The sequence below is a fragment of the Aristolochia californica genome, unplaced genomic scaffold (genome assembly GCF_029961685.1).
Source record: "Aristolochia californica isolate CCGP_79_NKW_82.1479 unplaced genomic scaffold, dmAriCali1.0.hap1 SCAF_3, whole genome shotgun sequence".
In the NCBI taxonomy this organism is placed as follows: domain Eukaryota; kingdom Viridiplantae; phylum Streptophyta; class Magnoliopsida; order Piperales; family Aristolochiaceae; genus Aristolochia; species Aristolochia californica.
The window spans coordinates 1,119,030-1,144,436 of NW_027181992.1; the positions used below are offsets into that span (position 1 = coordinate 1,119,030).

The 25,407-nt window shown below is 36.4% G+C and overlaps 2 protein-coding genes across 6 annotated transcripts; one reads left to right on the forward strand and one right to left on the reverse strand.

Moving 5' to 3' along the window:
* Positions 1–4,525: 4,525 nt before the first annotated feature.
* LOC137958850 (uncharacterized) lies at positions 4,526–20,395 on the reverse strand. 3 transcript variants are annotated; one of them, XM_068806027.1, is made up of 23 exons: positions 20,191–20,395; positions 19,780–19,892; positions 19,542–19,668; positions 19,177–19,275; positions 19,006–19,074; positions 17,263–17,397; positions 17,122–17,190; positions 16,077–16,132; positions 15,752–15,911; positions 15,295–15,459; positions 14,298–14,382; positions 13,999–14,214; positions 13,803–13,906; positions 13,567–13,609; positions 13,101–13,249; positions 7,670–8,068; positions 7,391–7,567; positions 7,170–7,255; positions 6,632–6,686; positions 5,544–5,669; positions 5,338–5,451; positions 5,104–5,223; positions 4,526–5,017 (listed from the first exon to the last, which is right to left on the reverse strand). In XM_068806027.1, exons 1-23 carry the CDS (start codon positions 20,287–20,289, stop codon positions 4,952–4,954), a joined length of 2,832 nt encoding a protein of 943 aa, XP_068662128.1. In that variant the 5' UTR covers positions 20,290–20,395; the 3' UTR covers positions 4,526–4,951. The 3 variants fall into 3 exon arrangements, with proteins under 3 accessions (XP_068662128.1, XP_068662129.1, XP_068662130.1); XM_068806028.1 differs by lacking the exon at positions 20,191–20,395 and having other exon boundaries at positions 19,542–19,660; positions 19,780–19,857; XM_068806029.1 differs by lacking the exon at positions 20,191–20,395 and having other exon boundaries at positions 19,542–19,663; positions 19,780–19,839.
* A 1,286-nt stretch (positions 20,396–21,681) lies between these two features.
* Positions 21,682–25,145, forward strand: LOC137960279 (nudix hydrolase 25-like). 3 transcript variants are annotated; one of them, XM_068807847.1, is made up of 6 exons: positions 21,682–21,903; positions 22,404–22,454; positions 23,024–23,116; positions 23,334–23,428; positions 24,623–24,731; positions 24,828–25,145. In XM_068807847.1, the coding sequence occupies exons 1-6, from the start codon at positions 21,838–21,840 to the stop codon at positions 24,915–24,917; spliced, it is 504 nt and encodes a 167-aa protein (XP_068663948.1). In that variant the 5' UTR covers positions 21,682–21,837; the 3' UTR covers positions 24,918–25,145. The 3 variants fall into 3 exon arrangements, with proteins under 3 accessions (XP_068663948.1, XP_068663950.1, XP_068663949.1); XM_068807849.1 differs by having other exon boundaries at positions 21,685–21,857; positions 22,313–22,454; positions 24,828–25,144; XM_068807848.1 differs by having other exon boundaries at positions 21,860–21,903; positions 22,313–22,454; positions 24,828–25,144.
* The last annotated feature ends 262 nt before the right edge of the window (positions 25,146–25,407 follow it).

Genomic DNA, 25,407 nt, shown 5'->3' on the forward strand with positions numbered 1-25,407 from the left:
ATCGGGCGAAAAGCACTTTCTGCCCTTTACTCTTGAGACATGAACTCTTGAGTCATGTATGTTCATGTACATGACATGAATTACGGCGCTCCCTAACGACATCAGGACATGAACTGCATAATGCGTACATGAACATACATAACTCAAGAGTTCATGTCTCAAGAGTAAAGGGCAGAAAGTGCTTTTCGCCCGATTTTGAGAATCATCTACATGACTCTCGCGCGGACTCTCTTTGGCTCAAATGGTCTCGCTCATTTCTCTTCGTTTCGTTCCCGCACCTCGCTCTCATTCCCGCAGCCCCTCTGTCGTCTCCCTGAAGCCCAAGCTCTCTGCTCCGTCTCTCGTCTCCGCCGTCCCTCTCCAGTCTCCCTCTCTTCGGCCTCCCTCTCTACTGCCTCCATCTCTCGTTGCGAACGTCCTTCCGATGTCCTTCTCCATCTCGAACTCGTTCTCCCTCTAAACCTCCCGCTCGCTTCTCCCTCTCTCTTATCCCTATCGGCCTCCCTATCTTCTCTCTGTCTTTTCTCCCTTGCGGCATCTCACTCCCTTCTCCCTCTCGCTCTTATTTTTTTCCCCAAAATTCCCTCTGATTTCCTGCGATTTCCCCTATTTCAGTTTTGGTTTTCTTCGATTTTGACATTGGGCTTCGATTTCTTAATTTCTACTTCGATTCAGCATTGATTTCCCCATTTCGGCTTTGATTTCAGCCGTCGGCTTCGATTTTCCCCAATTACGTGCAACGGACAAGCTTTGGCTATCATTGTACTCAACATTTTGCGCAGCCTTGGCTATCAATAACCCGATTAATTTTTCATTCTTCTTTTTGGGCCATCTTATCCTCGTTCACTATAGTAAACATAGCCTACAGAAACCAAATGCATTATTACTATATGACATTTGATTTACTTTTGTAGAAAGATATGGCTGATACAGGCAGACAAGGAAATGGAAGCTATAGTTTTCCTCATGCTGTTCTCAATGAGCGAATCCTTGAGCTATGTTGTCAAAATCATGTCCTCATGCATTATTATTATCATGACATTTGATTTACTTTTGTAGAAAGATATAGCTAATATGGCTGATACAGGCATTATTACTGGATGAGTTCGTCTTTTACCTGCTCTTGGTGATTTTGATTGATAGTCATTCTTAAATTGGCTTAAGCTTGAGATTGTATTATGAAGGGTTTCACCTTCTTAACATGTTTCTTGAGCTGTGTTGTCAAAATCTTGTCGTCAGATGGTAAAGTTCAAAACATTTGAAGCTATTTTAAGGTTAACAGGAACAGTTTGAGACAGGCTAACAGAGAGGAGCATAAAGTGATTAGTCAAGAATAATGTTGACTTAAACAAATGCAAAGTTGGGTACAAGGAAGTGGGGCAAGTAGACTCTAGGTTGTGCTCAAAACTTGTTTACTTACATGCATTAGGCTTAAATTGTTGGTTTAAAGACAGACCATGTCAGCAAGCTTTTCATTTTCCTGATTTCATTAGCTATGCTAATGCTGTTGAAAGGGAGGTTTAACTTTTTAGCTAGTCTGATTTCTATGATATCATCTCTTCGGTACTTATGGCAATTGCTCTTTGTATGGTTTCTTTCTTTGATGCACCTTTGTTCTCTGGTATTTGCCTACTGCAGGTTGTTGAGATTGGCAAGGGTAGTAAGGTTATGTATGAGCTGGACAAGGCTAGTGGTCTTATAAAGGTATAAACTTCTCCATCTCTTTTCCTCCTAATCTATTTTCTGGTCCATGTTGATGATGTTCTTTCCAGTGGTTGGATATTGGTGTTCCTGTTACTTGCACTGCAGAGTAGCTTATTTTGAAAATTTAGTTTATTTTTTATCAGTTTAGGCAGCCGATTTATGGATTCTTGTGTCAATTGATTTTCCTTCTGAATATTTGGCCTTCTGTGCCTTCTGCTTGTGGGGTTCAAACGCGGATGCTGTGATCTTCTTTGAAGCGTGTAACCTTGAATTTTGAGCATTAATCTTTCCCAAAAAAATATAAATCTGAGCCTTTAATCCTGAGTGGTCCAAACTTGCTGGCCTTAAAAGGAGAGTACAATGAAAAAGGAAGGAAAATAGTATGAGCAAGTAGACTAAAATCTGTGTATTATGATTGTGAACCAAATTGATCGTGTCCTTTACTCATCTGTCGTGTATCCACACAACTAAGACTTCATCCCTCGAACAATCTGTGAAGATAGGGATCCTATGGATGTGCTCACATGCTATCTTAGGGAAGAGGTGATAGGGTTCAATTATGTGCAACGGACGATACAGACAGTGATGATAGTGATGGTCTTGTGGAAGAGGATACCCAAGTAACAAGCTTTCGGAGGCAGCGTGCATTAGAATCCACAAGAGTCGCACAATTTTGAGATGACATAGCGACTTGCATGTGGAATGATAACTGATGATTGTATCTTTTATTGTATTTTAACATGTGTTGTTCTTATGTACTAAACTTGTAATTTGATGATTTTAATACTAATCACGAACTGGTTATTACAATAAAACTCTATTACATTAGTAATAAAGTTGTATATTTATTTATATATTATATTTATTAAATTTTATTACTATATTAAACTAGATATTTAAGTCTGATAAATAAAATATAGTTACAATATGTATTTGATCAATTGATTAATTTTAATTTTTTGGAAATATATTATCAATTAATACTACGCATATTATGTTTTTAATAAAATAATTCTTTATTTACTCATTATATTTATTTTTTATTTATTGTATTATATTAGTGATTTAATAGTGGTAATATTGTGTACAAATATATAGTGTATTAAAGTTATGATTAGATCAATTTTTTCTCTTAAAACATTCATTTTTAGGCTATAGTATATCATATGTTATTAATAAATTAATAGCTAAACATATTACTTTCATTTTTGTTATTTATAACATTATTTATTTATGACTTGTAATTAATTATGTGCGTATTTCATTGCCTCACGTAATTACCATATTAATGCACAATAACATATCTAATTCAATTAATAAATATATTAATATATTTTTAATTATACATTAAATAAGTTACTCGTGTAGTAATAATGATTGTTTTACCTAATTTGGGGTTCGAGGATTATGTTGTAATTATAAGTGTACTGTACAGGTTTAGGGATTCTCTTGTTTTTTATGTTTTTCTAATGAGTGGGCACTATTTACTAGAAACTGTTTTCCTGTACATGAAGGCGTCAACACTAACACTAAATGCGAAGATGATCTTCATGTACATGACTGACATGATCTTCATGTTGGACATGAACTTGATCTTCAAGAATCCATTTGGGACACTAACCCCCCCTTATGTGTTTTAATTTTTTTAAAGTTGAATCTAATAATTACTCAAAGCAATATGATGATTGTACGTTTTGACTCAAATCATTACTGGAAACAGCCTAGGAATTTTTTTTTTGGTCAAAATACCCACAACTATAACTCAAACTTAAGTATTTCAAATATGACTTGAATACTTAATACTCTTTTATTACTGAGTTTGTGACAAGTGATTTTGAATCAAATATATGTAGCTTTTGCACTTTGTGTGACTAATTAATCGACTTCCATATAAGATTTTCTTTATAGTCATTTCTTGTGTTTTTAGTTTCATATCATTCTTATTTCAACAACTAAATTGTTGTAAATTCACCTTAGATTGAGTGTATTCTTTTATTAATTTTGATTGCAACAAATAAGAGTGGCTATTGTACTTAATTTGAAAAGCAATGAACACTTGCATTTGTAAACCAATCAAGACTTGGATAAACTAATTGGTGGTTGTTAAAAATTCTTTTATGGATCTAAGTGTGTATACCCAGTAATTATTAACTATAAACCTCAAGCGAAGGGCAAGTATTACACTTTGGATCCCTCGGTCCGTCATTATAGATATCATTTGACCTTTTTATTTAGAGAATTAAACTCAAGGTGTGGACGTAGCATTCCATTAGAGGGCCATGAATTACTATCAAAATAGTTATCTTTTTAGATGATTACTCTGATTGATATTTAATTGTTTTAATTTAATTAAAAAATCATAATATCCCTAGAAATTGATAAATCTATTCACCCTCCTCCCCTTCCCCATAAGATTTGTTATAGGACCTAACATTAATGTCATAAAAGAATAACTAAAAATGTAACCCACTCACACTAAATTACTACTAATTTTATTGTGTCATCTATCACATTAAATTTTATGATAAGAGTTTCTTAACCATACTGATTTAAATAGATGGGCAAATTTGAATCATACTAATTCATATCAAATGCAGATCAATATTTTTCACCTAAATATTAATCCAATCCATTTTATTTACATATTAGATCGGGTTTTAAGGATCGAAGGCGGTTTAGACTGCAGGCTTAACAGGAACAATTTTATAGGTGTTAAATTTATATATTTATTTTACATTTTTTCCAATAAAAGTACAGAGATTCAAAAAAAATAAAACTGCATAAGGTAAGGTTCATACAATCAATAAAATCAACCACCGAGTCACAAAAAAAAACTTTGTTTATTGTTATCAAATTTAAGTGCCCCCATTTCAATCGCTCTCGAATTTTGGAAAAGTGTCTAAAGCTGGAGAGAACAGAGACTGCTTTTACATTTAGCTTGTTACAAGTCATTTTCCAAGATGAAATTGGGCTAAGAAAAAGGAAAAAGAATGCAACACGGATTCTATTTGGGAAATGCTAACTTGGTATCAAGGACTGGTTTGCACTTGGGCTTGTTAGAAGTCACTAGTCAAAGCGACCTTCAAAACAATGTGTGAGAATATACATCCAGTCTTTATATGTGTGGGTAATTTTATAGCATTAACGGAACAAGGCTATGAAGATGTTACCAGATTAATCAGGTAATGAACAAGTTAGCTTCCGTTTGTAGCATGTTGAGAAAAGCATCTGCAGTCAGTTGACAACATCATTGACGCTTCCTTTGGTAGAGTGAGTAACCAACAAGAGCCGACATTAAAAAAGTCCACAGTACCTGTAAACAGTGAATGAAATGGAAAATTGATATCCTGTCAATTCCAATAGATGCTTAATTACTTGTGAGTAAATCCAAGAAACTACCGTGTTAATTGTATGCCAACGCTCAAGTCTTTTAATGCGTAGCTGTATATCTTCAATGATGCTTTCCATAGGCAAAGCATCTCTCCGGCCTGGGGATGATTCTGACCCTGAATAGCCACCCTGCTCCACCACACGTAAGACCAGCAAAAGGAAGACAATATCAATGCAGAAAGTCAAAAATCAAAGTTTATATATTCAAAGCAGAATGAAAAATAGATTAACCGGTCTACTTACTTGAGACTGAATATAATCCACGAGTTCCTGCAATTTCATAGCTTGCCGGCCATGGATACCAGTGGAACTTCTTTCAAGTGCGGGCAAATTGTCCAAGATAATCTGAAGATAGGTCTGCAACATCAATCAAGATAATCAGTAACTGATTTAGACGAAAACAAACACTCTGAAGACACTAAACACATATAGACAGTTATATTAGACACCTTGGTCGTATATGAACCATCTAAATCAAGTGCAGATCCTGCAGCTGCCACCACTTCTTTATTTGTTCCTTTAATTTGAAGATATGGGCTTGGAGCATCTTGCAGATGATCAACCTCAATAAGAATCTAATACAAAAGACACACGAAAAGAGCAATGTCAATTCACTGTCCTAAATAGCAGCACAGCAGCTAAATACAAGCTTTTTCTTTTCGATAAAGGATAAATTCATGCTTTTATTAAGATATTTAAGAGTTGCTCAAAATTTCGACCAATAATATTAAAATTGAGAAGACTTGATTGAGAACAATTGAAAAAATCATGTTCCACATAGAATGCTCAAATTCTTGTCTCAATTCACAGTGCCACAGATAATCCTTTTCACAGTGGCAGACAATCTTTTACACACAAATTCACAATTAAGTGGGGAAGAAGAGTTTTCACTTAATAATCCAAGTTGGCCACAAACTTCGACACTATTTGAGTTTCTTTCCAATTTCACAAGATGATCCTTTTTTTTTTTTTGAGAAAAAATGTGGTTTCATTGAAACTGGGGCTTGGAGGTCCATTACAATGAGAGATTTGTGGGAAACCCCCCTCCTTAGTTGGGAAAACATGATTCCAAACAATTACATTGGACATAATAATCTAAGTTGGCCAATAAACTTGGATATTATTTTAATATTTTCCTTCTCAACCATGTTACTTTGCAAATGCTAGCAGAACTTAACATGTGGATATCAAGAAAAATGTTATATAGAGGACTAAACATCGAATGAGTAAGAGAGTTTACAGGAACATTGATTTCTTTATAGTTACTTTTTCTTTTAAGTGGAATGAGCTCATAGATAATTGAACTTGATTTGATGGATCCCAAAGATGATACCCCAGTGCCACAGACAATGCGTACTACTGGAAGTACACTTATTTTAGAAACCAATACCATGAAGAAAAAAGTAAGGTAGATTCTCATTCTCGATCAAATAAATCACTTGTACTTATCTCAATGGATAACTATGGGGGCAAATATTTACTAGTTTTTTAAATTTCTTCCCCAAATCAAAGTGTGCAAGTGGAATGATAACAAAACCTTGCCATCTTGGTAAATAAGTGCAGATGCTTCAATATAGGCTACGGCTTGATACCTGATATAGACAATCAAAATAAAGATATCATTTAAGCTGCTAGCAACATGAGTGTATAAAAACAGTGCAACATCTCTGTTATCTCTCCCAAACAGAATTCTTTCATCATTCTTAACAAAATAAAAAATAAAAAATGAAGCTTCAAGTAAATAATGGCTAGGTAATGAAATATCAAAACCTAGCCAAATCTTAATTTGAACAGTTTACAACTTGACTCCCTTTAGTCCAAAAAAAAAGGCAGAAGATGCCAGCTACTTTCTGGTGGTCAAGAAAGTCGAGGTGCCCCTTCTCTGAATTACAAAGATTGCTAAAACCCCCCCTTTTTGAATTATCAATGTCACAAAATTCAGGACACGTGTTAGATCTGTAGTATAAGTGATGGTCCTACAAAACATTATAAGATACGATATATTTACTTAAACTTACTGAAAGGAATACAAAAAATTTTATGATATGGAGAAGACAAAGAAATTCACCAATTACCCAAGGTTAAGAAGGCCAGCAACTGTGCTAACGCTGATGTCAAAATCCACTTTTGGCTGCACGATAAAGTTCCCTTCCCGTATAGGCTAAACAGGTAAAAAAAAATTAAGTACTGTTAAGAAAGGTCTAAGATATTAAAGCATAAAATAAAGTTAAGAAAAGTAAATGGTGATGGAGGAAGATGAGGCAAATAGGTGTTCCATAAGAGAAAATAAAACAACCTCTCTGATCAATAATGCAAATCTTCCCTCACAAATTCTAACTCGTATGCATTCACTTTCTGCCAGTTGCCCATTTGAAGGTGTTCCAGGGAGACTTAGATATATGTCAGTAAAATTCTGAACAGAACTGCATACTTTCCCAGGGTCAAGTACTCTCATTATATCTTGATATGCAACCTAATATGAAGTTTCAAAAAACATGAGAATTTTAGCGCCAGTGGAGAAATTTATAAGGCAAGTGAGATAACTAAATAAACAGCAAATGATCACATAGCTTACCTTCTTATTGCTTTTCAGAACAAACAATGAACTTTCTGGAGAAAGCACAGGATCAAAATCATTCCGGATTTTCAAATGTGCATGAACTAGATGAGGTTCAATGTGATGCTGAAACATTGGAAATACTGTTGTCATGATTTCATTTTGAGATATAGAACATCCAACCCGATTCTTGTCCCTTTGAACTCTAGCAATGAGATGCGAGTGAACTCCCCCAACAACTGCTATCCACAAGTCAAGGGATTTTCGTATTTCTGGATGTAGAGCATATACTCCTTCAAAAATTACGACTCCACAATCTTCAGAAACCTGAAGTTCCTTAAATCCACTCCTAGAACAAGTCTCAAAATCAAAGAATGGCACTTTTGTTTTGCGGCAGTTCCTTAGGTCATCAATATTCTGCAAAATGGAAGTCCTTAGACAATGCCTACCAATTTTCTTTGGCACATATATTCTGTTTTCCTTAAACCAAATTACATGGAAGACATTAACTTAGGCAAAAGTGCATACGCATGGGAATTTTTTTCCCAGGAGAAGCTGAAAAACTATAATCTCCACAAAAAGAAACAGGTAATAAATAACGCTAGCAGTGTCTTTTCCTCTAAATATATATATATATATATATATATGTTGTGAAGTAAAATCAAGCAATTCTTTAGCAACAAGGAAGCAAGTCAGGGGTTCGCCCAGGCAAATAGGGACAAAGGCTAAAAACTGCAAGGGACAAAGGGAGTGGATACAGGGGAAAAGGTCTTGGCCACTACAAAGGAGGCTTTGTGAAGAGCCCAAAAGAAGGGAAATGAAAAAGGAAAAAACAAAGAAAGGCACAAGCAAAAACAAACAAAATATAAAATCAATCAGATTACTAAGAAGATCCTCCACAACAAAGAATTTAGGGACAGACTAGAACACAACAAGGAGCCAAATGATGGAGCGAGCAGTTTAGGGGGTATGGGATGAAGAAATGGAGACAGGTCCTCATTCTAGTAAGGAAGAGTCTCCAAGCAAAAGGCAGGAAATACATATCTAACCCCTCCAAGAGAATGAAAATGCTAAAAACTAAATAGATAAAGATTATAAAAAAAATGGTAGAAAGAGTCTAATTTTCTGAGGAGAAAAATATCCAGCACCCAGCACGTCCCAACAATTAAATTTAAAGACACAATGACATTAGAAATATAATTTCAGGCAGAACACTGTCAACTTTTCCTAGATAGGTACTATGAGGCCCCTCATAGATTGGACGAACATTAGAAATATAATTTTAGGCAGAACACTTTCAACTTTTCCTAGATAGGTACTATGAGGCCCTTCATAGATTGGACGAAACAAAATCGGTTTTACTAAATGTTATTGTGTGTACCCCCTTGCCTAACCCTTCACAGTTTTGTTCTTTGGCTTCCACCTTGACTAAAAGCCGCCTTTTTCCAAATAAAATAAAATAAAAGCAATTGTGTGCTAGGAAATCAAGAATTATGGCTTGCTCCAGGAAGAAACAGAAGAAATTGGCTATTCAGCCTATTGAGCCAAAAATTAGAGTATGTACAACTTCAGTAGATTTAGCAACATAATTTTTTTTTGGTGATTTATCAGAAATATCTTTGCTCTTAGTCTTATATATATGATGCTTTAATTTGAACAATTAAGTTTATAGTTGGTGACTACAAAACCCACTAGAATGTTGTACCAAATCAGTTCTATGAGTGAACACTGCAGATATTTGCTTTCCTTGTTAAGTGTAAAGCTCTCTTAGAAGTGAAATCCAGAATCAATGTATGATGGCTTCCTCCTTTTTCCTTTTCCTTTCTTTTATCACTCTCTTTATACTTACTCTATCACCTCTAACAAATCTCCTTACTCTTTCTTTCTTCCTTGTTTGAGAACAATGACACAATCAAATTTTCATCAAAGAGGAAGAGCAAGTGCTGACCAGAAAGCTCACCCAAAGAGATGGAATACATGCAAAGGAAAGATAACAGCAACTAAACAAAGGGGAGATTCTATTAGCAAGGAAACAGCTAGTTCACTAGCACTTATAGGTGTGCAAGTGCCTGTGACTGTCACATACCCAACAAATATCAAGGATCTTGTCATAAAACTAGAGAAATAACCAACAAAAAGTCTTCTCCCTAAAAATCAGATGATAGCAGCCACCAAGTTGCCTTCAATATGGAAAGGCTCAGATAAAGTAAGGCAGAATAACCTAGGCCATGAACAAGGGCACAAACACCTCTGCTTCAGGAGAATGACAACAACCTAAGAAAACAATGGACCAGACAAGGTTTCAAGCTATATGTCCAGAAATTTTCATCCCTGGTTATAAGAGAGGGACATTCTGCAATTGTGATCAGTTTGGATTATTAAAAAAAATACCATCCCTATCATGGCGGTAAGGCAACATTTATATATTTTATTTAATTTTCTACTCGTATCTTGGCAGCACACCTTAGGGCTGCTAATAAGACGTCAGATATATTTGACTAAGGGCTGCTAATAAGATGGTGGTTGGTGATCCCTTTCCTCTTGTGGCTTGAGAGATAAATATTGTTGCCTTCACTGTATTTTTTTTACCAGCAATTAAAGACAATCATATAATCATATTTCCAAAAACGAAGTACCAGACAATCACCCTATGGGTGCCTCTGATGGCATATTTTCCCTCAACTGTCCCTGGTGTCCTTTGTAGCAACCATCAAGGTAGAGCTTCAGCAACCCAACTGCAGAGGGAGCTCTGTGAAGAACCATAGAGGGGAAACAACAACCTTCCAATTCTCCATTGTAATGAAACCAGGGAGGAGATTGAACTTAGAAAGCTTCCTGAAACTCCTACTGAGTGAGAGTTCCCCTCAAAAGTTCTTCCAATGTGCACATTCTATATCCACTAAGTTCCAGAAAGCCTTTTTCGATTAGCTAGGGGGATGGTATGCTAACTGGACAATTTCAAATGGGAAAATCGCCCACCTGTCCCAAATAAAGTGGGGTGGGAAGATGAAAGGAACCCACATAAAAAAAACAATTTTTTTGGTCAGGCTGGGTTTTGATAAGCCAATCATGGACATTTAAGTTATAATTTGTTTACAATATTAGCCTTATAGGTTTAATAAATTGTCAAGTTAGTCGAAAAGTTTGAAGGGAAAATAAAAAAGAATGTAGGTCAAACATGTCATGAAGTAGGAAATACCTCCTCAAGTATTCAATAGACATTGTTTAAGTATTAACTGTGAAGTTGTGGAGCCTAATCAACGCCCTAAGCTGAGTCGGTACGCGGATTGACCTTCGCAGTAAGGTTGTTGGGGGGAGTGGGGGCAGAGCCCCTGCAAGGTCCACGATATATTAATTGTTGTTTCATTAAGGGCAGTTTGGGAATTTCACTCTTGTATCGCAGTTGCCCTAATTTTCTCTTTATATTTGGGGCGCCACTATTAGGGTTTTATCACAATCCGAGGAGCATCAGTTGCGGCCGAGAGAGGTTAGAGAAAAACAACACCTGTAAGTGTGTGCGATTTCTCTTGTAAACTATTTCATCTTCATAGTGGATTATTGCAGCGGCGGAAGACAAGACGTAGTCTCACCTTGAGGCGAACCTATATAAATCTTGTGTTTTTTCCGTGCTTGTTTTTTTCCTTCTTCCACGATTATTATTATTGCTCTCGTTAGTTTGGAATCAGGGCGTCTAATTCCTAACATTAACCTTGTTAAGAATTTGATATTAACTACGAGTAAAAAATTTTCATGTTAACTATAAACTACACATAGCAAATGATATAAAGATCAAAAGTGAAATAAGAACATGAGATGTTGCATTCATACTCTCCTCACTGCCTGCCATGTTCAAATAATTATAAGTTTAAAAATTAACAACATTCAATAAATAAGAAAAACCATGAGGGACATGAAAAAGCCAAGGAAACAAAAGTTGTTCCACTTTGACTGCTAACCCATTAAAGAGACACCGATAAGTATACTATTAACAGGTTTTTGGTCATTCACTTCAACAAAATGAGGAAAATATGAAGTCTAAAATGGTCAAATAGAACAAGACCATCAAGGAATATGAGAGATATCATTTTCAAGCTCCCATCCCTAATTCAGTGAAGATTTTTTTTTCAGCTCTCCACTTGGCCAATTCTCCAAGTCATTCAGGTTTTTCCCCTCATCCGTTATTTTTATTTCTTAGTATTATTTTTTCACTTCTTCCACAGATATTGCAACTAAAATAAGAGAAAGTTTGCCATTAATTATTTAGTGCTTCTTTGTAGGTAACATGCAAATATCGGACCAAAGAAGTCACCATATCCAATCAAGGATGGAAAAGATAGATAATGAAGGTTTTTTATAGGGGTGGCATCGAACCTAGCCAGTTCGCGAATAGTTTGAGCTCGGCTCAGCCCCGACTCAGTTTGGATCGGTTTATCCCAATCTCAAATCGAATTAGAGCTCGGGTTCGCACTCAATTAAATAAACGAGCCAAACTCTAGCTAGGCACTGGTTCGGTTCACGAGCTCACAAGCTGGCTCATTTACTTAACCTTCAGGCTTGAGGGCTTCAGGAAAATCGGTATTTGGCATATGGCAGTTTCCTTCTTTCCAGAGTCTCCACTCTCCAGTCTTCCCTAACCAGCAGTAACCACTGTGAGAGAGTCGGAAATTCTTCGAATTTCACTTAATTTCACTCTTTGAATGCATTACAATCAAAGGACCAGCAACAGAGATGAAGACAGCACCATCAAAGGACCTAGAAACTCCTCAATACCCTGACAGGCCGCCAGGGTTTCCCCTAAAGAATCCATCAAAGCTTGGCTTGATGGAGCCTGACCAAAGGGGGGCTCCAAGGGCGAGCGACTGGGTGATGGGGCGGAGATAACAGAAAAATTCTTCCACTGTCCACGGAATGGGATGAAGAAATTGTAAAATATGAGGTTAGCGAAAGACATTTTCTTCTTCAAACCTTAATAATTTTCATTTTGCAGTTGAATCAAATGACAGGGGTACTAGGCTCTTAATCTTTTCCCTGAAACCTTATTAAAACCAAGAATTCCTATGAATTCCAATACATATTCCATTTTGGAAGGATCTGACACTTCATTATATGAGCAGAGAAGATCATCAATTATAGAGGCAATTCCTTCTCATCCAATTTACTGATAGATGTTTTGTTGATGTTCATATTATTTTCAAGGTCTAAATTTAAGTTTTATTTTGAATGCAGTATTCAATTAAATTCTGTCCAAGCCTAAAGAAATTGTTAGCAAGATCCTCTGTCTTTAGTTTATAGTCCTAAATTTTTAGCTTTGCCTAAAGTAAACCAATTTGCTGTCCTACATGACTACATCATTGAGAGGCAGCAATGTATTTCTTTTGCAACAGAATTAGGGAAATATACCAACAAAACAATGTCAATTAGTTTTTCAATGGATAAGCTAGAATCATACCTTTGAAAGCAAAGATAAATCCAACGAACTGAAATCATCATGCTTCACATGTTCGGACCTGTAATAACTTTCCAATGAAATGACTTCACAACCAACAATATTTGCCATTTTATGAGCCAGACTAGTCTTCCCAGATCCACTTGGACCTCCTGAAACAATTATATAGAGAAACATTGAGTTCTTTTGGAAATCCTTAGAAATTTAAACTAGTCTTCCCAATTCTTCCACAAAAAGGCATTTATATAATCATTATCACATTAGCCTTAAGAGTTCGAAGAGTTTTTTTCCATGATTGTAATTTAAACCAAGAAAAATAATCACGACTAACCACATAATAAAGCCACTAACAGTTAGTGATTCAATACTTAACTAGAGCTGAAAAGAACTGCAAAGCATTCATGAAACCTATTTGGGAAGCATGAATAAGTAAATTATAATATGAACATGAAAATTATACATATATTACCAATGCCTACAATAACTGGGAGGCCCTTGGTCTCCAATAGTGCCTGAAAAATAAAAGTAAACAATTATGAGAGAGAGGTAAAGAGAAATTTCTGTTGCTTAATTCAAAATATTCTGAGAACACTTGCCAAAGTGCACTTCTGCTTGTCCAATATTATTAATCAAAATCTATAGATACACCACAAAAGGTAATGATGAAGAAGAAAGAACAAGCCGCAGAAAGGAAATGTCATTCACCTGAATCGCTTGGACCGAAAGAAGTAAACCCCTGTCCAGATCATACGAATCAGGCATTGGAGCAAGCTGGATGATGTCCCTCAAAGCAGAAGTGTTTGCAGTTGCTTCATGAGAGAGGGTAAATAAATTATAAAATAATACAAAAGAAAATAATTATAAGAAACTACATATCAAAACCATGAAACAGATTTGCCACCAGGTGATGGACCACACGAGATGAAACGCCATGTCACCACCATTGGATCCATTTCTGACTTTGTTGGAGATCGTGTCCATGGCTGAGACTGATCCTCCAGCCTATTAACAAGGTTTGGAGTTACCCGGATTGGCTTTGGGGCTATAAGCACCTTTTCCTGGTTCCCAGGCAAAGGTGCACTGCTCATAGGCGGGGGTGTATTAAGACGTGGAACTCCTGCAAGACAAGTATTAAATAATTAGAAAAGAAGCAACCACTCATTAAATGCGAAGTTTTTAAAAAGGAGAACTGTAGCATGCCTTTGCTTTCTAAAATCATTTCTAGATATGACTTTGTTATCCATGGTCCTTTTATACCCATCCTGGAAGCCTCAGCTCCAATTACCTGAGAAGAACAACTAAAAGTGTTTAAAGATCCACATCCATTATTTCAAAATTTGAAGTATGATATATGAATTAAAAATATCACAACTCCCCCCCCCAATCTATTATTTCACATGAAAAATGGTCTTGCAATCAACAAGTTACTCAAGTAGCTAAATATATTGTAGAAGAAAACTCCAAGAAGTTCATGAATATGAACCACAGAGCCTCAGGTGAGTTCTTAGTACGTCCCGAGGACCTCAATAGTGTAAACTTGCAAGTCAAACTAGTTCTTGATGGCTATTCAAGTGCTTTAATCCAACATCTAGGTGATATCAACACCTTAATCCCATAGTTCCTCCAGTCACAGCAACTTATTTGACCGCTTAAGTCGATTTTGTTCCCAAAAGCACCTGGTTTAGGAAATTCAGGGAACGTCAATTCAATATTTGCTAGCTCATCATAATTTTATGTGCTTCCAAATTTCCCTTGTTAGAAAATACCTCCAGGGGTATTTTGGTAATTTTATCTAATGGGGGGCATTTTAGTCATTTTATTGCCTCTGTGGTTAATTTTCTTTATGTAATCTTATTCTAAATGTTAAATTATGTTACTGGTTAAATTTTCATGTATATAGGATGTGTAGTTAGGGAGATAAGGAGTTTGATGTTTATTAAGTGTATAATGGCATTTTTTTTTGTAGCTCAAAACAGTTATTTAAGATGTCTGGGAATTTGTGTATGATTCCCAACCAAGCCTTAGCAGGCTCTTAAAAAAGCTCTTCTTCTTCTTTCTCTTTTTCTCTCATCTTTTCTCCTCTTCCTTCACCCAAATCTTGATTTTTACACCCCTAACAGAATCAAACATAACTGACTTAATAATAACTAAACACTGTGCTTACAAACATCAAGCAGATTGTAGCACAAATGCTTACTTTGCGATCAGTACCCTTCAAAACTAAGAATGTCTCATCAAGGGTGTCAATGAATTCAAAGGACATGGTAATTTGGCCATTATTAACAAAGCTGGATGCACGCTTATAACTGACAACAACATTGTACCCCAATGCAAGTAGCCCACCAAGAGTCATGCGTCCAACCTGGAAGAGAGAAATACAACGCGTAATCATTCAGCAGCAGATAATATAAAAACGCTTTAGGTTCGGTCATGAGGAAGTATATACTATAAAAATCAAGAAATGGCCTCATGGTGATTGCATTTTAGGCATCTCTTATTACGTGCAAGGGACAATATTAAGAACCGACAAGTTTTGCATGGACTGCATGAATCCCATTTAAATATGCAAGTTTCAGACATTAAATAACAAGAGTAGGTAACATTTCTAAACTAAGGAACCAAACTCGAATAAAGACTAAAAAGATCAATGTAACCTCAAACTCCGCTTTTGGCCTTATAATGTAGTTCTTGTCAACGATTCTCTGATCACCCAGTGACAAATAGTATCTAATACCAGACTGTCTCATCTTTATCCAATCATTAGTCCTTGCCTCTTCACTTGCAGATGGAGGCCTCAGATACATCTCAATGAAACTGAGAAAGAGAATTGAGTTAAATGTCAACTATATACTTCAATAAGATGAGATAACTTGAAATGCCAGGAGATGGCCCAATAGTGCAACTACTTTTATGGAAACCAAAGTGCGACTGAACAAATGAAATACAAGATTACAGAAAAACTTCAAATTTTGAACTCACTTCTCGGTTTGTGCTTCGCTTCCTTGGAAAGAGTAAGCTGCGTGTCGTTTTGAAGACTGTCAAAAAGCAAGACATCCTTACTACAGAAGCACTTAGTGAACTACAAAGCAAAATCTGGACAATGACAACAAATAGGAAACAGGAGCTTAATTTGAAACCAAGTTATTACCACTGCACCCTTTCCCATTTTAAAAAAATTAAGTAATTAATTTTGAAGGTCCACAAATTGTGCAAGAAATACAAAACAAAAGATGCAGTTCAAAAACAATTTCATCATGTTGTCCAGGCATGATTTTACAAGTCAGTCAAAAAAAGTTTTTAAGTCAACCGCCCAACATCTCCAATTTGTTCAGTTTCAATCTGCCTAAGTTACAGCATAGCACGAATATAGTCACCAAAAACCTATTCTTGAACCAAAATTAAAAGTTTTAAAACATTGGACTGTCCAGGGAGGAAACATAAACACCCCAACCATCTTTGATGAGCCAAGTTAGACATGGGAAAGATAGATAACCATATATGCTATTTCAACAGTTTTTAGGATATAATATTTCATCTTTTAAGTTCATTCAGTTTAAAATAGAGCAAAAGCCCATTTTCAGCGTTCCTAGCTTTTTTTCCTGAATGGTGTGCTTTCCTAAAAGTTACAAGAGACAATGAGGCCAAATACAGTATACACAAAAACAAACTTTCACATATTTTTCACCTACTGTTAGCAGTTGGAGATGAGAACCACAAAGACTTAAAAAAGAAAGATGTATGTTTCCTTTCTTACTTTGCCTACTTTGTGTTTCTAGGAGTTTTACAATCTTTAGCTTTTCTATCATAGTAAAGTTAAGTGCACTTGCAGGTCTTCATACATTCAAACATCAATAAACTAATAATGTATGTATCCTTCCTCAATTTGCCTATTTTGTTCATTTTTGGGAATTCTACAATCTCTAGCTTTTGTGTCATAGCAAAGTTAAGCACACTTGCAGATCTTCATACACCATAAATCATTACTCTAATCATGAACTTCCCGTCCACATTGAGAATCAGAGACCTCACTCCTGCATTTAAGCTTGTAATAGGGCTCTCTAAAGGATGAAACAAAGCTGTTGTTGATTCTGATCTGCATACAGTTCAGAAGATTTATTAAAATTCTTATAGGAAAACAGGAGGAGAAATTAGCTGTAACACCAACCTGAGCATGATAAAGGTCTGGCTCAATGTGCTTTCTGAACAATGGGAAGATACTGTCAATTAGGTAGTCCAATGAACAGGAATCTCCAATGTCGTATCGTACTTTTGATAGAAGGCTGAAATGAACACCCCCAACCTGCACAGCCAAATGACTGGTGAGTGAACTTCCATAAATCTTGGAATCTTCAAGGTCAAGATGGATGCCGTGCAATGTACACAATTATTGACAATAATAGTTAGTTATTTCCTGTCTAAAAATCCTTAGTACTAACTATGTAGAACTACCTGCCCATTTTTCTTTTTTTGAGAATATTTACATGTTGTTCAAAAAGCATTTCTTGTCTGAGATGTAGTCTCAGTATTTACTAGCTCATGCAAATAATGTTTTAACAAATCAGATAGCTATAACAGTTTTCACCTACTTATTTCCTGCTGATTTTTTTTTAATGTTGCATATCTATAAATATTTTTTACAGAAAACTATAGACAGGATATTACAACATTCAGTAAATAGTTACAACAAGTTGTTCGTGTAAATTCCCTGCTTTAGCAAATGTATCAGCTAGAGAATTTGCTGAACATAATACATGAGTCCATAAAATCGACTTTGAGTGAACAAACCTCCATGGTCGATCAACTTCCTCTATTGCCATGTAATTACCACAGGGGAATCTCCTTCTACAGTAAGTGGCTTGAGAAATTCTCATAATAAAGTATAATGCCTGCCCCTACCTCTGCTTCAGCTGAACCTACCTTACTTTAGGGGCCCAAGTAAGATAGGACGAGGATACCTTCATGATTGTGTATAACCCCACCAATTCCCCTCAGACTTAGATTTAAACTGCCATCAAACTTTAGTTTTAAGGAGCCATTTGGTGGAAGTGTCCAATTCACAATATGTTCCAGTCTGATCGGACAACTACAAGCAACTGTCTTCCAATTCTGTCCCAGTATTGCCCCACTCTAGTCATCAAATTGTTCATGAAAGAACCATATGAACTTACATCTCAACAACCCAAGCATAGAAGCTTTAGAGGAAAATACCCATTCATTTCTGTTCCAACCATAGGCACTAATGATCCACTGTTGATGTTGTCTATGCACTACTGAACAGACCAGTAACACCACCAAGTTTAATTCCATCTGAAATTCATTTGCTTCTCCATATGTCGACCTCAATAAAGCTAAGTAGGCACCAACCATTTGACGAAATATTTTAGAAGAATACGAAAATAAAGACCCGACCCCATGATCATTTTGTGGTGACACTTAAATTTCTGTTATCGTTGGTTTGTTTTTATGTGCATTTCAATGTAAATTATTATCAGAGGATCCACGCATATCAGCACAAATAATTGGGAGCAGAGTCAAATATGTGATGCTTTTGATGGTTACTTCTTTTTTAACATGCACAAACGAATTTATGGTAGCAATATATATATATACAGATATATATCATGACTCTAAATGCTTGAAATCTAAGTCATGCAATGCTATTTGAAATCTAGGTTCTGCACGATGATAATTTGGCCAATCAATAAACAGTCGTATAGGCAATTACCACTGAGGCTCTTTTAGTTGTAATTAATTATTTCGACAGTCCAGAGAAATGCAGTATGATATTGATACTTAGATGACGTAAATAAAAAGGGAAACTTTGCCTTAGATCTGCAGTTTTAGGTTACCTCTGAGATAATAACATAAGTTCCACCTAGTAAACAAATAAGTTAGGAACACAACCTACCACTGCAACCCGAATGTCCAATAAAGACCGCAATTTTGAATGTAAAGCATAGGTACCATCAACAATCACCTGTATAAGAAGTAAAATATAACAGAATAAAATCTTGAACAATGTAATCCAGTGCTTGGTAGTAGAAGGAACTCAAAAACCATCACAAGTAGGAACACATACCACCCCAGATGAAGAACTTTTCACTTTCCTTAATGCAACTCGCCTTTTTTCTTTGAAATCAAATACTGGTATCAATGCCTCCTTACCTCTGATTAAATCCTGTTTTCAGTTGTCAGGTCTCAAAATAAGGAAAGCTAGCAGAGCTTAAGCTGAGTTTGCCACTATCCATGCTTAAGAACACATATACAACTGATACCTCCAGCTGTCACTCAGCATTTACTTTTTTAAGTGGACATAAACATCATAACAGACATGTCGAAGGTGCACATCTAAATTCTAAATAAATGTCACTCATCACCAAAGTCTCGAACAAATTTAAATCTAAAATTGCGCCACGGTTTTAGAATTAAGAAAGAAGACGATACCTCAAGGTTCTTGATTAAAGTACTGAAATCTATGGACTCCAAATCATTTCCATCATCGCCGCCATCCCGATAGTTCTCCATGGATATAACAACACACCCAAGCACAGATGCGACCTTGTCTGCTAAGCTTCAGAGGACATTCAAACGCGTAAGACACTCAGAAAGCTGAAACACTCGTTTCCAGAACGCACAAGTTCACCAAAGTCTCTTCCAACGGAGACGAATCCAAAACTTATACCTCGTTTTACCGGATCCACTGGGGCCGCCTATCCCAACTGTCACCAGTCCTTCTTTCTTTTCCCTCAGTTCTTGAATTGCTTTCACCAATAGATAATACCCGTGATCGAAGTTCTGCAGCACAGCGAAACATAGTCAGAACACCAACATAAACGTGAAACAAGCGGCAATGCTTCAACCACCGCAAAAACGAATCGCCACCATCCGTGATCTAATTAAAGTATGACAATCGTCATAAAATCAAGCGTTGCACATACACGAAAAACGGAGAGAGATAGAAACCAGCAAAAAAAAGTACAAGTTATCTCGAATATAAAAACAAAAACGAAAACCTAAGACAGACATCGACAATTGAATGTAGAGGGAAATTATGGAAGAAAAGTATGCGAATAAGATTTAGTCCGGAACGTACGACGTGGAGAGGAAGAGATTGGAGAATGGAAGGATGGTGGAGATAGGTGTAGTCCCGGCCACCTTCTTCGAACACTCTCTGAACAACGTCATCATCCATTTCTTCTTCGCAATAGTGCTCTCCCTGTCTTCCTACTCCATGTCTATCTCGTACTGTAATTTCATCGTGTTGCAGAGGAAAAGGAGGGAAAAAAATGTGGGGAATGGAATCACACGCAAGGTGTGGAGTTCGGAGTGGACAGCGTGCGCAGCGCGGAGCGGAAAGCGAGGCTGACGAGGATACTAAAGTAATTTTGCCACAAAATTTAGTTCTCCGTTTTGTTCGCTCGCTTTAGATCGGTTTCTTGTCGTGGACTTGCGTCATTTTTCTATCGATTCGGTTCGCTGCGTTACAGTTACGAGCTCACGGTGTCGCTAACCAGGGTTTTCCTAGTCTAATTCGATCTGATCTCGATATATGAAATTTTGAGTCAAATCGGTTTTCGATCGAGATTTGCAAGTTTAATGGTCGACCACGTGAAAATAGAAGAATCCACTTTTTGTGTTCTAAACACATGGAAAATAAGGTTTATTTTTTCTAGTTTAGATGTCCGTGGAAATTGAAAGAGAAATGTAGTTTTTCTTGTTAGGATACACATGAAAAATTTTTAAAAATAAAAAATAATAATATTTTTAAATTTTGATGATTAAAATTATCCCTCAAGTTTCTATTTATTTTATTTTCTCCTTAAATTTCATCATTTTGTGAGATAAATTTGATTAACTAAGAGAAAAAATAATTTTCTCTCTTAGCTAATAAATTTTCTCTAGCAAAATAATGGAATTTGAGGGAGAAAATAAAATAAATACAAAATTGAGATAAAAATTTTATTGTCAAAATGTAAAAATAAGTTAATTCTTATCATATTTTTTGTTATAAAAATAAAATAAGTTAATTTGACATATTTTTTGGTAATAAGTTAATTCTTATCATATTTTTGTTATAAATGAAAATAAAACATCTAAAATAAATATTACGAACACATAAGATAAAAATAAAAATATATAAGAGTTTTAATAATAACCTATTTAATCTAAAATAAAAAAAATCAAATACAGGTAATTTGGATGTCAACCCCCTAAACCCTTGGATATCCGTCCCAAGATTTTGGATGAGCCGGGGAATTATGATTCCGTCAGCAAAGGCTCGTAGTGCTCCCAATCAGCAGGCGGTCTACTGTCAAGTGATGGGTCGGGTCGGATTTTCTTATCTAGTAATCAACTTCGAACCGCGTGGGTCCCGCACTGTGTCTCGTTACGTTGTCAACGGGATAGAATCCACACAATAGAATGATTAGATTCTATTCGACGTAAAAAGTCAACCCTCACGGTGGTTACTTTTTCTTTTTCTCTCCTCTTTTTCTCCGAATGCGCACTTTGACTCTCGCAAGTCGCAACCATCCATCATCAGATGCCCACACCTCCTCTCCAGCTTTCTCTATTAATTAATAATCCCCGAGCCCAGATAAGATCATGCTGCGACTCTTAGCGGACATCGAGAGCTCAGCTTTACCACATCAGGAGCAAGCAAACCGAAGGCTTGTGTCGTCTTCGTCTTATCCGCCCCCTCTCCCCCTGTTTATTTTGAAGCGAGTTTCAACCGGCTGCTATGGAGGGGCTCCCCGCGGGGTACAGACCTAACATTGGTGTCTGTCTAGTTAATTCTCAGAATCAGGTACCTAGTTATCCGGCGATGGTTTCTTCTGTCTTTCTTCAAGTAGCCTTAGGTATGGATCTGGGGACTAGTATGCTGGGTACTTTCGAAAATGTGAATTTCAGCTGAGTTGGTTTTACTTTTAAGTTGATCCAGATTTTTGTAATTTCAGCTGTGTTTCGGCAAAGAAATTGCTAGTCTTTTTCTTCATTTGTTGTCTGCCACAAGTTGCATTATCGTTATTATAGAAATTTTTCTTTGGGGAAATTGAATCTGACGATTTCGAAATGATGGAGAGATACACTCTTGATTTTCTGCGCTAATTTCTGAAGTTCAATAACGTTCTTTAATCGTTGTTGAAATTGAATTTATTTTTCCGTTTCTCAAAAGAGAATTAGTGGCCGACTATCAAGTTTTTGTTTTGTCTCAGATAAGTCTTTTCCTTCGTCCATTTCTCTCTCCGCCCTCCTGTTTGAGTTCACCATCGCAAGGCAGTGATATATGAGAAATTCATGGTACAGGTCTTTGTTGCTTCGAGACTGAATGTTCCCGGAGCCTGGCAGATGCCCCAGGTATTCGTTTTCACTTTACTCGGCTCTAAATTACTGGTTAAACTGAGAAATAATTAGTATAATTCAAAAGACAAGAAGCCTCAGGCTGGTCCTATAAGATCAGGTAGTGGACGTGTGAAGATACAGCAAATACATGTTTGCGACGTTTAATTAATTCTGTGAATATCATTAGAAACAGAAAATTGCAGAACACGGATGGAGTGGCATCTTGTACAATTTTTTGCAGAATACTTTATTTGCTGATAAAGTACTGTCTTCCAAGTTCCCTTTCAGAAGTCGGGGAAGTTAATTCGAAACAGAGCTACACGTTCATGCTTCTTCACCCCCCCCCCCCCCCCCCCCCCCTCTCCTTTTGGGGAACTTGCCAGTAGTTTTTCTGCTCTCAGAGTTACAACCACTCCAGAAACCCTAAACCGTTTCTGTTTCAATGAAATTTTTGTTTCTTTGGTTTCATAGAAAGGCCAAGTTCTGCATATCTCAAGTACAATAACAGAGACGACGCATTGTCACTTAAAAAGTTTCTTAATCATCCTTTTGGTTCAGAACCCAGATTGACCTTGATCATGCAGGGGAGCATTGATGATGGTGAAGAACCAAGAACTGCAGCATTTAGAGAGCTATGCGAAGAAACTGGTATAGTGTCAGCTGAAATCGTCGCAGAGGTAAGATCTAAATTTTCTGGTAATATTAAAGTCATGAGCTGTGGAGTGGGCCTTTGTCCATTTGGCCACATGGAGGGTAAGATGTTTAACATCCTTCAAAAAGGTTATGAACTAGTACTAGATTGAGGAAATATTTACCACTTCTCATCTTTCTTACATTTTTTTTTTCCTTTTTACTAATGATTATACATGATGTTGCACTTTGGCTGTTTGGCAGGTACCACACTGGTTGACCTATGATTTTCCCTCACCTGTTAAAGCCAAAGTTAACCGCTTATGGGGAGGACAATGGAATGGCCAAGCACAGAAGTGGTGAGTTTTGGTGTATCTTTAGACAATAGATGCAATTACATGTCCTGTTATATTAAACAAAGAGACATTAGAGTTTTATGTCACAGTGATAGAATATTATGTCTTTCAAAATCTACAAAACTGTCTAAAATGATCTCTGCTAAATTCATAATTTGCTGTATCACTTGGAACTCTTGGAACTGTTACTGTCTCCATTTTCGTCTGTAACAGTCACTTTGTTCTGATTGTTCCAACTTCTCTGTTGGAAGTATCTTTTGATGTACTCATGTTGTTCACTCTCCCAAGGGTAAAAGTCTACAAAAAGGAAAACCTACATGTTTCATCAGTAGAATTGTTGGGAGATATGGTTCATATTGCTTCCATAGTTTTCTTCAATTCTGGTAAGATATTATTGACCTTGAGATAGCATGGAGCAATAGATGCATTTCCTCGGGAGTTCCACCAATCCCTACCTAGGCAGTGGTGGTGTAGGTAGAATTTTGAACAGAAAACAAACTGTGACTCTCATATATATCCATCACAAATATCTCTCTTTAACAAAATTTCAGCAGGATTTAGGAATCAGTCTTCATAAGTTATTTGCTCCGATAGAAGTTCTCATCAAATAAGAATTGTTTACTATTAATTTTCTGTAATTTTCAATAACATTATGTATGTCAGGCCATATTTGCTTAATTATGTTTCTAGGTAAAAATTGTGTTCCAAAATCCAAGATTTCTCTTTTGCTTATAATGTGTTTTCCCAATCTAGGGCATCCTCAAGGTCCATCACCAGGCAATAAGATTATCGGTTCATGCGACTGATAAAGAACAGTTAAGGATATTGAATAGCTACAAGTACAAACAGCAATGTGAGGAGAGAAAAATATCTAGAAAATAAAAATCATACTAACACTTATAAACCAGCTATGAAATGTGTAACACAGTGGATCCCTGACAAGTAAGAAGGAAGTATAGATAGGTGTTTGAGTAGAAAGAAATATTTGTGAAATAAAAGTTGGGAATAATAATTAGAGAACTATGAGTGTATGTACTAGGGTAAGTTCCTTACTAGAAAGAACCCAATTCATTTTTTCGTTTTTGTTTTGCTTAGCTTCAACTGCTTGAAAACGAAAATCTTTTTGTTGTTTATGATTCTTAACTTGGCTTTTATGACTCTTTTATGCATCTTTTTTCACAACATGAGAACTGGCAGGTTTCTGATGAGATTCACCAAGGATGATACTGAGATCAACTTGAGTGCTGGAGTTGAATCAGAATTCTCAGAATGGAAATGGACCTCACCTGAGGAAGTCATTGAGCAGGTATTTTGGTGAAACGACTTTTGGAATTCTCAAAAGGGAAGTGGGGCTAGTCTATGTCATCCTGAACAACAAACGAAATTAATTGTTTGCATGCAGGCTGTGGACTATAAGAGACCTACATATGAGGAAGTCATCAAAACCTTCAGGCCTTACCTCAGCAGTAACGCAACATCTTCAAGCACTTAGTATGGATTGTACCTTCTGGATGAGGAGCCTAGTTCACAGCTCTAGCCAGGCTTCTAAATTTCCTTGGGCTCGAATTGTGCTCTATAGGCTTTTTCCCCCTTTATGTAATTAATATTATCTGCAGAAATGTATGTGTGACATAACGGTAACAATGTTTTTTTAATTGTTAAGATGCTTACATCTGATATTTCTTTGCATGCTTTTTAACTCATGTCTTGTATAATGGGATTTGATGATGGTGAAAAGAGATGCCAATGTTTTTGAAGCCTTGATGGCTTTGCCATCTTAACCAGAAAACCTGAGCGATCCATTTTACCTAAATTAAGGAATAAAAAATACTTTACAATCTTACAGGTGATCGGTTTTTCCATAAAAAAGGTGACCTTGTTTCAGCCATGGTTTTCCGGACTTGTGATCCAACTCAGTTACCTCTTACCATCGTGTCTGCCGACCTAGTTTGGACTCAGCCGGTTCTCGGGAATAAATTGAC

What these genes read in the sequence shown, in the direction of transcription:
- LOC137958850 (XM_068806027.1), bottom strand. Translation starts at nt 20,289, where the DNA reads ATGGATGATGACGTTGTTCAGAGAGTGTTCGAAGAAGGTGGCCGGGAC. An exon ending in CAGACCTTTATCATGCTCAG is followed by an intron (nt 17,191 to 17,262) that starts GTTGGTGTTACA and finishes AACTGTATGCAG; the next exon opens with ATCAGAATCAACAACAGCTT. An exon ending in TTATTTACCAAGATGGCAAG is followed by an intron (nt 5,670 to 6,631) that starts GTTTTGTTATCA and finishes CTTTTGTATTAG; the next exon opens with ATTCTTATTGAGGTTGATCA.
- LOC137960279 (XM_068807847.1), top strand. Translation starts at nt 21,838, where the DNA reads ATGGAGGGGCTCCCCGCGGGGTACAGACCTAACATTGGTGTCTGTCTA. An exon ending in TAGTTAATTCTCAGAATCAG is followed by an intron (nt 21,904 to 22,403) that starts GTACCTAGTTAT and finishes TTCATGGTACAG; the next exon opens with GTCTTTGTTGCTTCGAGACT. An exon ending in CAGCTGAAATCGTCGCAGAG is followed by an intron (nt 23,117 to 23,333) that starts GTAAGATCTAAA and finishes GCTGTTTGGCAG; the next exon opens with GTACCACACTGGTTGACCTA.